At 43.5% G+C, this 12,664-nt stretch overlaps 1 protein-coding gene across 5 annotated transcripts in view; it reads left to right on the plus strand.

Annotated features, from left to right (window-relative positions):
* The window catches only part of unc5a (unc-5 netrin receptor A), a 124,097-nt gene that overhangs the window by 101,096 nt on the left and 10,337 nt on the right, over positions 1-12,664 (plus strand). For 3 of the 5 annotated variants that reach the window (XM_063875928.1, XM_063875930.1, XM_063875932.1), the window contains 5 exons: positions 279-509; positions 1,418-1,717; positions 4,249-4,336; positions 4,792-4,960; positions 7,105-7,338. In XM_063875928.1, coding sequence (XP_063731998.1) covers positions 279-509; positions 1,418-1,717; positions 4,249-4,336; positions 4,792-4,960; positions 7,105-7,338 — 1,022 coding nt within the window. The remainder of the gene's footprint in view (positions 1-278; positions 510-1,417; positions 1,718-4,248; positions 4,337-4,791; positions 4,961-7,104; positions 7,339-12,664) is intronic. The other 2 variants (XM_063875929.1, XM_063875931.1) reach the window with 1 other exon arrangement.

A 12,664-nucleotide genomic window follows, 5' to 3' on the forward strand; every position in this document is an offset into this window, starting at 1 on the left:
CACTGAAGCTCAAAATTAAAATGGTTATTTAATATTTGCTAATGCTTGCTCTCTTCACTGCATCAAACAGTCAGGGACATAGTCAAGCAGCATTAGTGTGCAATCAATGAACTAATTTCATAAACTCTTCAAACAAATTAACAAGATTCTCAAGTGAAACCTTTGCTCAAAAGATGCTCCAGCAGAACTCCTCGGTATTGTCATTCAACAACTAAGGGTGTTTTTTCCACCATGCTTAATGTTTCTCTCTTCTCTCGATTTGTCTCGTCCCCTTGCAGCGGTGAGTGGGGCTGAGGACGTGGCGCTCTACGTGGGCATGGTGGCGGTGGCTCTGTGTCTGACTCTGCTGCTCATTGTGGTGGTCCTGGTGTACAGGCGCAAGAAGGAGGACCTGGACGCCGACGTTGCGGACTCCTCCATCCTCACCACTGGCTTCCAGCCCATGGGCATCAAGCCCAGCAAGCCAGGTGTGTGGGCACCGCGGCCACGCAGGCCTCCCCCCCACAGCAGTAGGACACTGTTCTTTGTTTTACCCTCCTCTGTGCATCCATCGGTCTGTCCGTCTGCCCACTGTGACCGTGCGGCACTCATCCACCAAGCCTGTGTCTGTTTGAGGTTGTGAAGGTGGTGGGAAAGTGTTTGCAGTGTTCTTCAGATTAAGCGAGATTGTGTGTGTGTGTGTGTGTGTGTGTGTGTGTGTGTGTGTGTGTGTGTGTGTGTGTGTGTGTGTGTGTGTGTGTGTGTGTGTGTGTGTGTGTGTGTGTGTGTGTGTGTGTGTGTGTGTGTGTGTGTGTGTGTGTGTGTGTGTGTGTGTGTGTGTGTGTGTGTGTGTGTGTGTGTGTGTGTGTGTGTGTGTGTGTGTGTGTGTGTGTGTGTGTGTGTGTGTGTGTGTGGCTGTTTATTTGCCTGCCTGACGCGTTATGTTTTGCCCCTTCCTCTTTGTCAGGAAATGTAGCCACTCTGTTTACTGCCTGTGTGTAGCCTCTAAGGTTTACCAGCAAGTAATAGAAATACAACTGTCTGAGTTGGATGGAGATGGGGAACTGTGTTGCAGTGCCTGTGATTCACTGTGGAAAAAAAAGCCTTTATTCAGTCTGGGTGCTAAGCTCTATCTGAGTTCTGTTTGGAATTGATTGTGTGGTTGCTAAACCGACAGACCAAGATGGAGAAAGGGGATGTGAATTGACTGGCTTTGGATGGAATTTGTGTTTGTGTATTGTCAAGAGTGTGTGCGTGTGAGTCTTCTGTTTTCCACACCATGTGTCTTTCCTGTGTTTGTTTCACTTTTCGTTGTGTGTTGCGACAGCTCAAGAGAGTGTGAGGTCTGTCTCTGTGATGTATGAACCCCCCTCTGTCTGCCACTCATTGAGTTTCACACAATTGCCTTTGTCTGTTTTCTTCTTAATCATTCAAACAGAGAATTCCCATTTGCTCACCATCCAGCCTGATCTAACCACTACCACCACAAGTTACCAAGGCACCCTACGCTCTCGCCACGACGGCACGGGGAAGTTTTCAATGACCAATGGGCCTCTGCTGGACCCGCTACCAAACGGCTCGCACAGTCTGCACAACGGCAAGCTCAACTCTGACCCTGCTGAGTTTGTCAGCAGGCTGTCCACTCAGACCTACTTTAAAACGCTGCCCCGTGATGTGGCTAACACCTCCTATGGGACCTTCAATTTCCTGGGAGGCAGGCTGACGATCCCCAGCACAGGTGGGTTCTTCTGAAGCTCATACAGGCTGCCACATGTAGTTCAGGAGAAAAAAAGGATAAATTGTTTCCTTAAAGGATGGTTCCACTTTGTGTTCTCAAACAATAAGTCACATTGTCTGATAGATCTTTTGTCCATTAAGCAATTGTGGTAATGTCATCCTGCATAATAATCGGCCAGTGTAGGGAAATCCAATGACGGATGTCCTGCAGCAGATTCGGAACTAAGCTCTTTGACAGCGGCTTCTCTGAGGGTTAGAAATTGTAAGGTTTCTATGCTTCTCTCATTTTAAATAAGCAACTTTTTTCATACTAAACCATGACTTTATAATGTATTTTTAAGACTAACTATACTGAGACTTTTTTATCACTTATTATATCAGGAATTGTATATAAAATGTTAATTAAATAATATAGAATCATTTTTTATATAATGGAAGGTAAAAACTTCCACTTTTTATGTCATCATTTAATATGACTTCTTATTAAACACACTGGTACTTTTTACATGATTTTCTTTGTTCCTGTTTCATTTTGTGATACATGAGATTTACTTGCCTCAATTTTCCTCTAACAATCATTTTCTGAGAGCTTTTTCTGACTTAATAAAATACCCAAAAAACATATTAGGTGCAGTAAAGTGCAGCTGGAATTGTTTTCATGCCATGTAACACTATTGATTCCAGATGATCTTAAAACATTACAATCACTGACTAACCTGCCAGTCCCTGAGTCTTTGTCTTCAACTCAGACAACAATGCGCTATTTTTATTATGCTAGATCCAAACCAGTTATTCTCTGTAGGATTTTCGGTTTGATGCTATACTTTAAACAGACAAAAATGCACATGCATTGTCATTGCTTTTCCATGAAAAAACAATATATATTTACAGCACGTAATAAGAACATGCCATAATGGCGCACAGCCTAGTCTGGTTTTTAACAGGGATCATTTATCATCAACTGCTTAGTAGCATGAATGTATCCCTCTCCTGCTGAAAACAACCCTTTTAAATGTTGTGAATTTGGGTTTTCTATCTAGGTTTGTAGTCGGAAAACACACATGAAAGTTTTTGAGTGCTTTATACAATACAGCTCTGTGCACAGGATGTATTTCTCCTCATAATATAAATAGGTTACTGAAAAAGAGGCACCAAAAAGTGCATGAAGGGCTTGTTTAGCTTGGTGATTAAGGTGGACTAAAGTAACTAATCCAAATATGACACAGCACAAACAACCAAGGCTTTAAGAGCATCTAACCATGATCCAGTTAAATGTTTTGTTAGTGCCCTGCAGCTGCACTACACAGCATGAATAGTTAACAACCTCCATGCTGACCAACTATAAAATAAAGTGTCTGCACCAAACACGCACAAATGATTCCTGGAATAAAACCTTGAACAAATTATTTCCAATTAGGTCCATTGCTTATGACAAAGCTGGTTGAATTGGTAGCTGATGTACAAAAATGTCAGTTGTGGGCTATGTGCATGGACAGAGAAATCGAGAGTCCATTAAAAATGATTCTGATAAAAGATATAAAAAGCCCACCATCATTAGTCCCCTGTTTTGCTTCCCCTTTTAACATTAACTGAATACAGGGCTTATATAATTATACTGGAACATAGTGTTTCCACTTGGTTCATTGTAGGCTGTCCAGATTATTCCATGTCAGTGCCAGAGAGCCAGTATCTTTATGGAGAAAATGGTCTTTTCTTCTTGTGTTATTGCTCTCCATCTCTCTCTATCTTCTGTCTCTCTTCTGCTCTCTTATAGATATTTTATGCTTGGATTAACTCAAAGCCATGTATAGTATGCCATGCATTGGCACCCATCTTTTCACTGGGACACAGAAAACAAAAAAAATCTCTTTACTCAGAGGAGCTATGCAGTCATTTAGTAGAGTTTCAGAGCCGGTACTTGGAAGACAGTAAATAGATTCAGCCTAGACTGTGAGCATTCAGGCACCTTCCCTTTATTCAAACAGATGTTTTTATGGTAAGCAGACCCAGTTTACAATTCAGAGATTGAGTCACACAGTCACTGTTTGTACCTCATTTTAAATAGGATTCTAAGTGGATGATTTTGGCATGAGAATCATAACACTAATGCCACAACACTCAAACTACCTCAATAGCTCTCTCTATTCTCCAAGGTGCATTCCCACACTCTCCTGGGGAAGTGTAATCTTCCGTGAGTAGTCTGTTCCATGGTCTCAATTATCTACTTGGTGGCAGACTGAAGACATTTAAACTGCAGTGCAGTGTGTGCTTTTGTCTCAGCTAATTGTTGACCGTGGGGACGCGTGCCGCCTCTGCTGCCGGTGCATAGATTTGCATCTACTGTACCTGACGGAGTCTGCCTCTGACCTTCAGAATAGATTTGTTTTTCCTATTTTTTGTAGCCGCACCGTTTTGTTCTGTGGGCCCGCTTCCTTTGTGAGATGACAAAAAACGTTGTTCAGTCAGAACAAATGAGCCTGTCCCTCTCTTCCTTATTCCCGGTCTCTCTCCCTTTGTTGTTATTTGCATTAGGAATCAGTCTGCTCATTCCTCCCGAGGCCATCCCCAGAGGAAAGATCTATGAGATTTATCTCACTGTTCAGAGGAAGGAAGATTTAAGGTGGGTCTCTTTAACACTGCCTAACTGGCACTCTTCCCTGGATGCCACTACGCTGTTTGTTTTGATGCTCTACTGTTCCATTAGGAAAGGCTTAGGAGTCCATGCCAGCACTGTGGAGGACAGATGTAAATAAATAATGTTGCCTTTTACCTGGGTGTGCACTATTTAAACTAAATGAATTGTTTGTAAAACACTGTTTATCTGGCATGCTGCATCTAGTCTCAGAAGGCACAGCCATTGCAGCATGCTGTGATAGTGTTATGTTATTACTCAGTTATCACAACCAGGTCCAGGCTTTATTATTCTCTGTGGCAGCTGCCAGATAATTTGCCGAGGTTGAGGACAGTGTTGCATCCTGCTTACAAGAGACCAGTAAATTCTCACTAATAACCTGATGAGTTAAAGCACTTCATCCAGAGTCATTCCCCTGTCCCTCTCTTCTCTCCCTGGTATAGGTTGCCCCTGGCCGGCTGCCAGACCCTGCTCAGCCCCGTGGTGAGTTGTGGCCCTCCGGGGGTGGTCCTGAGCCGGCCAGTTATCCTCAGCATGGACCACTGCTCTGACGCATGCCTCGATAACTGGGCCGTCCGTCTCAAGAAGCAGAACTATGAGGGCACTTGGGAGGTGAGACAGCGCTATAACTTCAGCAACAGCCCTCACACAGACAGAGTTGCCACCTAATGAATTTGTTCAGTCTTACTGAGCGCACGGAGAGTTTTCTTTGAAAAAGTACAAACTTGTTCAGTAGTGACTGGAAGCTGGCAATGGAAAGCACTCAATGCTGTATAGTGGAACTAGTTCTAGCACAGCACTCATCCACTCTATAGTGTTTAAATTATATTGACCATCAGGTGTTTTCTCACTGGGCTGGAACAAAAGCCCGGATATACCCACACTCACTAGCTCAAGAGTTGCTAGGCAACATGTTTCTGAAAACAGAAATTCTCTAAGCAAATTACCGATCCTCAAAGTACTCTCCCGAGTGCTCCTTGACCATTTCTGACCGCCGCTTCCAATTACAGAGTTCCCTCCCCCTTTTTTTTATCCATGAAATTTGAAAGTAACCAGAAGTGCTAGACTTAAATAGGAGGGAGCTGGGAAAAACATTTGATGCCTACACACACACATACATACACATCCATGCAAACAAATGCGGTTTGAGTCAGTATACCCATCTTCGCAATCCAGAGAGATTTGAAAGGGTGCTGGTGGGCTTTGGAGTGTTAGTAGGTCTTCTTTCATGTTCGATATTGTGCATAAATTATTCAGCCTCCCCGTGTGTGGTGGCGGTGGGGTGTCTGTGGGATGGATTGGCCTGTCTGAGGCAGAGGTTAGACCAGCACTTTTAATCATCGGCCAGACCAAATATAGCCCAACAGCCTAACTGCGTGTCCACCAAAGGAAAAAGTGCCAGGTGGACGACAGAATGGGAGAGGAAACATCCGCAGAGAGTGTGAACAGAAGAGAGGAAAGAAAGGAGGCAAAGAGGGAAAGGCAAAGTGGACATGCAGGTAATGTAGATGTAGAGGAGTGATTAGAAAGAGTGGGAGATGAAAAATATGACCCAGCGAAGAAGAAAAAGTCAAAGAGATGAAAGTGAAAATGAACATGCTGAAGCGGAAGGAGTTTGGGAAATAAATTGATCGTAGAGCGAGCGCTCAGCAGCGTAATCGAGCCACCTCACCCTCTGCTCCTCTTGGAAGAAATATTAAGATGATGAAAAAGTGAGACTCCATTGTGGTTGCATAGCAAATGAATTGTGTCAATACTAATTCTATTGACGTAGATGGTGTCTAGTTGAATCGATCCTACAGGGGCTAGCTCGGCATTTGGCAACCAGAATGCTCTCTTCAGCTTGATTGGCTAATGAGAAGAGTCAGTCAACTGGCATGATGGGATTTTAGAGAAAATCTTGTCACCTTGGATCCAATTTGTCCCCATTAAATTAGCCCGGAGAGCAGTGATATTATCTCATAAACCTATCACATAGTGAGATGTGATGGGATATCTTCACAAGTCTCTCATCTTTATTAGAGATTCATTTGTGAAACTGCTCTGTGACAAAGCAAGAAAAATGTAGCTTCTCTGACATGTTTAATGTTTATTTTTGCTACTTGGCAAATCAAAGTAACAATTAATTTAATTAATGACAAGTTTCACCAACTATGCAACAGTGTTGTTTAACAGTTACATTGGCAAGTTGTTTTCACCCTCCTTAACAAATCTCAAAGCCTGAAGTAAATTCCGGAAATCCTAACAATCCGATATTTACTGCAACGCCACAGCTTTTTCTTTCTCCTGCGCCATCTATTCTTGCCAGGAATCTATTCGAGTCTCCTTTCATGTCAATTGAATACCTCGTTCATGCATTATTAAGTAAATTGATGGTGTTCTATAGGATGTGTGTTTTTTTTTACAAAATGTGTGTTTTCATGTCAGTATAAAGTGAGCGTACTGTGGTGAAAAGGGAATTTGACCCTCCAACAAAGTTTTCCTTTTTGTCCTGATACAACGTTTGTGACCCAGACACCTGTGGAAGATTTCCTTAAAGCCTTTGGCTTTAATGTTACTTTGTCACGCTGCAGCAGAGGCATAAATGGGGGCCCTGCTACTGTGCCAAACTACTTGCCTAACAACCCCTTTACAAACACACAGCCACATAAACAGACATAAGGTACCCAGACAAACACATTACCCTCCCTGCTTCATAATTTGGGTGCTTGACCTTAATTTCACACCTTTTTGTTTGTCCCTGTCGCTTCCTCCAGGACGTCCTGCTGATGGGAGAGGAGCTTGTGTCAGAGCCCTATTACTGCCAGCTCGAGGCCGAGACGTGCCGGCTTTTCACGGAGCAGCTGGGCACCCTCGCCCTGGTGGGAGAGTCCCTGCATATGGGGGCTGCCAAGCGCCTGAGGCTGGTACTCTTCTCAGATGCTTACTGCTCCACACTGGAGTACAACATCAGGGTCTACTGCATGGACGACACACAAGATGTCTTCAAGGTAAACTGTGACAAATGCAGCGCTGCTTGTTATCCGTTTGTCTGGCAGTCTCTATGCCTGAGACTGCAGGGGCCCGAGTGGTTTCGCACCACCTGAGTGATAGGCAGACTATTATGTGTAATAGCATTGTCAGTCACATTTGAAGGTTAGTAGATATCAGCCAAGGCATGTAGGAGTTAGGCGTTGCCATGGTAAATTGAACAATATTGCAAGCGTGATTACACCATGTGCAGAACAAGGGTGTGTAATTTATGCCACACATGTTCCCCCTATTGAAACAATGCATATTCCCTGATTATTGATAGTATACAGCCCGATATCTGAGCGCATTTTTTGTGTGGATGCCAACAGAGATGTTTAATCCTTCCCTGCTGTCAGTGGTTCCGCTTGGCTGCCGTGGGCCAAGAAGTTTCCCATCACTTTGTTCAACAGCATATTTCACTTCTCTTTTTCTGCTCTCCACATGGACAGAGTATAATCAAACACTAATGCCTTCCTCCCTCCCCCGAGGACTGCCTCTAAGTAGCCTGTTAAGATTTCATTTGCATGGTTAATTAGTAAATTAAAAGGAGAGCCTGCCCCAATCTTTTCCCAGCAACCCTGGGCTCGCTATTTCTCCCTGCACCCCTCTCCAAGCTTTTCCTCTTCATCCGACACAGACCACAAGAGCCACTTCCCAATCGAGTCCACTTTTGCCAGCTGTAATGGCCGACCTCACTATGCAGAGGTTTGACACCGACACAATCTACACAGTCTGGCTGTGGGACATAAACAATGGCAGACAGTGGGGGCTCTAACTGAAATTAGCACTCTCATATTCAAGACACTGAAGATGAGATGAGAACTGTGCACAGCCTCTAGCTGCGGGGCGAGAATTACCTAAACCTCTTTTAGCTTACATCTGTCTCTTTGTGGCTCAATTCTGCCCCTGCTGATATCTCTCTGTGTTTCTCACAGATATTGCATGATAGCTTGCTGATGGAAATTGTAGGCTGACATTCATCTCGGTGTTGAAATAAATGTAAAACCTTAACAGTTATTGCAGCTCTGCAGAGAAAGCACTGACGCAGATATCAATGTTTTTTGTTTACTTGCTATCAAAGCAAATGTAATGATGGGGTTGTCTCTATATATTCAGATCATCGAGTGACCTAGTGTTGTGTTGCTGCAGTGTGACTGTTGAAATGACCTTGTGCGTCCTGTGCTGGATGCAGGAAGGCTACTGGTGCACAACTGTGTGTGTGTGTGTGTGTGTGTGTGTGTGTGTGTGTGTGTGTGTGTGTGTGTGTGTGTGTGTGTGTGTGTGTGTGTGTGTGTGTGTGTGTGTGTGTGTGTGTGTGTGTGTGTGTGTGTGTGTGTGTGTGTGTGTGTGTGTGTGTGTGTGTGTGTGTGTGTGTGTGTGTGTGTGTGTGTGTGTGTGTGTGTGTGTGTGTGTGTGTGTGTGTGTGTGTGTGTGTGTGTGTGTGTGTGTGTGCGCGCCTCTGGCTAGCTCTTGTTCTGCTATTCTCCCGATCTCTTAGCCAGGAAAAGGACATCTGAGCTTGTTGACTCCAGCACTTGTGCTGCCATACTCTGCGGCTCCCCCGACGCCCTTGAGTGCATTAGCTCCTCGTCTCTCACACAACCTGGTCCTGTGGTAAGCCACGGCGTCTCCAGGGTTTTGTAGTTTTTAGTGAGTGATTTAGAAAGTGGCCCACACTGTTTAGTAATCTCGACTTCACACTGCTCTTGGTGCTATTATGGAGGGAGCAGTTCATTTAGCAAGTGCATTAACCACTTTGAGTGGAGATTAAACTTCCCTAGAGAGTTTCAGCCTAATCACTAATCACTATCTTTAAAATGCACCATTTATGATTAGACTTTCACTATGGTTACCATTAGAGTTAATTGTAGTGTGCAACATTGGAGGAGTAGCAGTGTGTGGCACTGTGCAGCGCCGCAGCAGCATTTTTTATGTTTCTGTTGATGTGAAGTACACCTTCAGCACATGTGAATTTTATGACAGTCTGCTAAGGCCCTTTGCCTCGTTTTTTTCAGACAAGAAGTTGACTTTCCATGCATTAAAGCAGCTGTAGTTTTGATGGGAGATGAAGAACCTGAACAGAAAGGCATTTCTCTGCTTTTTTTGCTGGCTGCTCAGATGCAGGAGGAACTGTGGAAATCCTACTGAGGTTTTCTCTCCGGTCCCCCACCGGGCTGTCAGTCTTCTCTGACAATCTTTCATCAGCGAAAATGACATGTACACACGCCTACTAACACACATGCTACACGCTATACTTATGCACAATATCTTATCACCCAATTACAGTAGATTAGAACCAATGTTATTGTCTTTGATCCTAAGTGTGCGGGGGCTCTGGGGAAACGGTGACATTTCTGTCTGATGCTTGCCGTATGTTGGCAGGACTCTGCTGGGACCAATTAAGTTAATATTTAATGTGTGTCCTACTCTTGATGGTCCCAGCCAAGGCTGGCGCAGCAGCAGAGGAGACATGATCTGCGTTTGGTAGCGCCCTCACTGTGCACTCGGTTGTTCCCAGCAAGACCTGTGGGAGAGCTTCACTGATGTTGTGCCATCCCACAACTGATTGAAACACCTGCAGTGAAGCAAGCCTCTGATACAATACAGAGACAGACCTAACAGCATCATCTAATTAAACTGGAAGGGGGCCACCAAGGTGTCGTTATAGGATCGAAATATGGTGCGACTGTTTGTTTTTTTTAGCTGCTAAATTCAGGATCTGTCAGCTTTTGGTGTGAAGGATGAAAAGCTTGGTATGTTTACCGCTGAGCATAATCCATTTTGAATAGTGGATCATAAAAACATGTTGATTGATAATCAAATGTTCCTCCTTTACACCCACGTGTCTGTGTTTGTAAGGCCAGTGTTGTTGTAGGCCTACAGTTATGAATTATAAACCACCCACTTTCTGTCAGATTTACTGTTCTTATAGAGGTTGAAGTATAAGTCAGTTTTTATGTATTGAGAGCTAGAATTTATGAGAGACCACCATAAATACTAATCCAGTACATTTTGCAATCTGGATTTTTTTCCCCCATGTTAGCGGCAAAGCTCTATTGATGGATGTTCATCCATCACTTTGGTCCACATAAAAATGCCTCTGTTTAACAAACTAGGACTATTGGATAGATTACCATGTTTATTTTTACACAAACAGTCATGTCCCTAGAAATTAATCATGACTTGGGTGATCTCCTGACTTTCCTCATTAGCAAGCTTTACTTTTTGTTTAAAAATAATGGTGAACATCATGCTTGTCAGCATTTTAGCAATTTTCATATAAGTTATGAGCATGTTAGCATGCTGATGTTAGCATTTAGCTCAGGACCCTGCTATGCCTAAATGTAATCACAGAGCCCCTAGTACGGTTTGTGGTCTCTTGAATGATAAGTTTAGTGAGCTTATGTGACATTTAACAGCCATACTTCTCCCCAAATGATGAGGAAATGAGTGAGTTAACTCCCTTTGTACTCCCAGTATTGTATTTCAGACTACAGAATTTACGCTTTCATCAATATTCATGTAATGAGGCCAATACATTTAGCTTTTTGTCTCTCGATTGTAAAAATGTATGTTCTAGTGTTAAATGGGTGTTTAATTGATGTCCAACTGGTTAAACTGTGGCTCCTGGAGTCTTTTATACAGCGTTTGACCTCAAGCTATTATTCTTATTTGTCTTTTAAAAAGGCCCATAAACAGTTTATGTGCTCCCTCCATGACGTTTCTTCCCAAGTGCCTGAGCAGCAGGCTACATCTGAACAGAAACGTTTGGCTTTAATGTATCGGAGGAGAGAAAACCAGGTTTTAGAGGGTGTAATGCAAACAATTTTCCTGATCACTCCATCAAAATAGTTACTGACAGGAAATTCTAGGAAAAATAAATACAGAAAAGCATAGCCCAGTAATTGCTGGCATTAAGTTAAACCACACAGTCAGCTTTATCACTGTGCCCAGCAGAGAAATTGTTTCCATATTATATTTCTGTGTTCCTGTGTGCTGTTTTCTGCCGTCCTGCTCTGTGATTTATCAGGCAGAATGTGCATCTTTTTTTCCCAGGCAAACACACTCCCCATTTATAACTGAGCAGACAAGTCCCTTCTATTTGTAGTTATTAATCAGAGTTGACTGTAGCGGGCACGGCCACTGGAGCTCAGACTGATAGACTCTCAGTCAGAGAGGAAAAGCCTGTCACATCCTGCTGACAAATACACAGATTTATGGAGCCCACATAGCCAGGCTACTCTCTATAAACAAATGCATTTGCCTGAAAAGAGCCGCTCTTCAAATGTATCGTCGCGATGAATGCACATTTTTAAATACACGAGGACACAGCACTGCTAAGAGTGGAGGGGTGAGGATAAGTTTATGAGGATATGAAAGCCTGTGAATCTCTCTATGTTTCATGACATGTAGCTTGACTAATTAACTGATCAAACGTTAGTTATAATCCCCATCAAGGCTAGTTAAGTTAATCGGTTTATTACACACCAGTCCTCAACAATAGGATACCACATGTAGTAGCTTGACCTTGCTATGAGGAAAGCAGCATATTTTAATTCTCAGCTTTGAACCAGTCCAGTTCTTTTTTGTATATTTATATACAGTTTATATATAGGCCTCTGCAAATACTTTGATTTCCTGCATCCAATGGCTGGCTGTTTTCATTCCAAGAGAGAGTTTGGTGCAGCCACTAACCTCTTTCTGTCAGCACCAGCCCGAAGAGATTAGCTGTATGAGTGTCTCTTTTTTCCCAGTGGAGCCCAACCCCGGTCCATCACAGTCCCAGCTCCGGTCCAAGCCGGGAGGATGAGGGGACGGGTGAGGAGTGGGGCTGGGAGATGAGTGAGTAAGGGGTGGGAAGGGGGTTGAAGTCATAGAAAAACTGTGGCCATGATTGCAGTAATCCTGTTATCTGTCCTGCTAAAGCTGGCCACTCTAGTGACCTGGAGACACAAATGTTAAGCCGCCTCTGTCTCTCTCCTCTTTCGCTCCTACTCTTTTCATTCCTCCCTGCTCTATCTCACTCTCTTTAGCCAGCCTCATTGAATGTCAGGGGGTGGTCTTGGCTCTGCCTGGCTCTAAATTCACAGTCTTCACACACACCACAGGCTATCTCAAATTCCGTTAGAACAAAAGGGGATTTTCTCCCGCAGTACTTGAACTTCTCACACATCTCATGCATCTTAATGTGTCCACAGTTGTACAAGGGGTCAGGGTGAAGAAGCCGCTTGGCTTATCTTTACAGACAGCAAAGGAAATTTAGCACCGACTTGATGATTAATATGTGATTTGATAAACTAATTC

The sequence above is a fragment of the Eleginops maclovinus genome, chromosome 23 (genome assembly GCF_036324505.1).
Source record: "Eleginops maclovinus isolate JMC-PN-2008 ecotype Puerto Natales chromosome 23, JC_Emac_rtc_rv5, whole genome shotgun sequence".
NCBI classification, from domain to species: domain Eukaryota; kingdom Metazoa; phylum Chordata; class Actinopteri; order Perciformes; family Eleginopidae; genus Eleginops; species Eleginops maclovinus.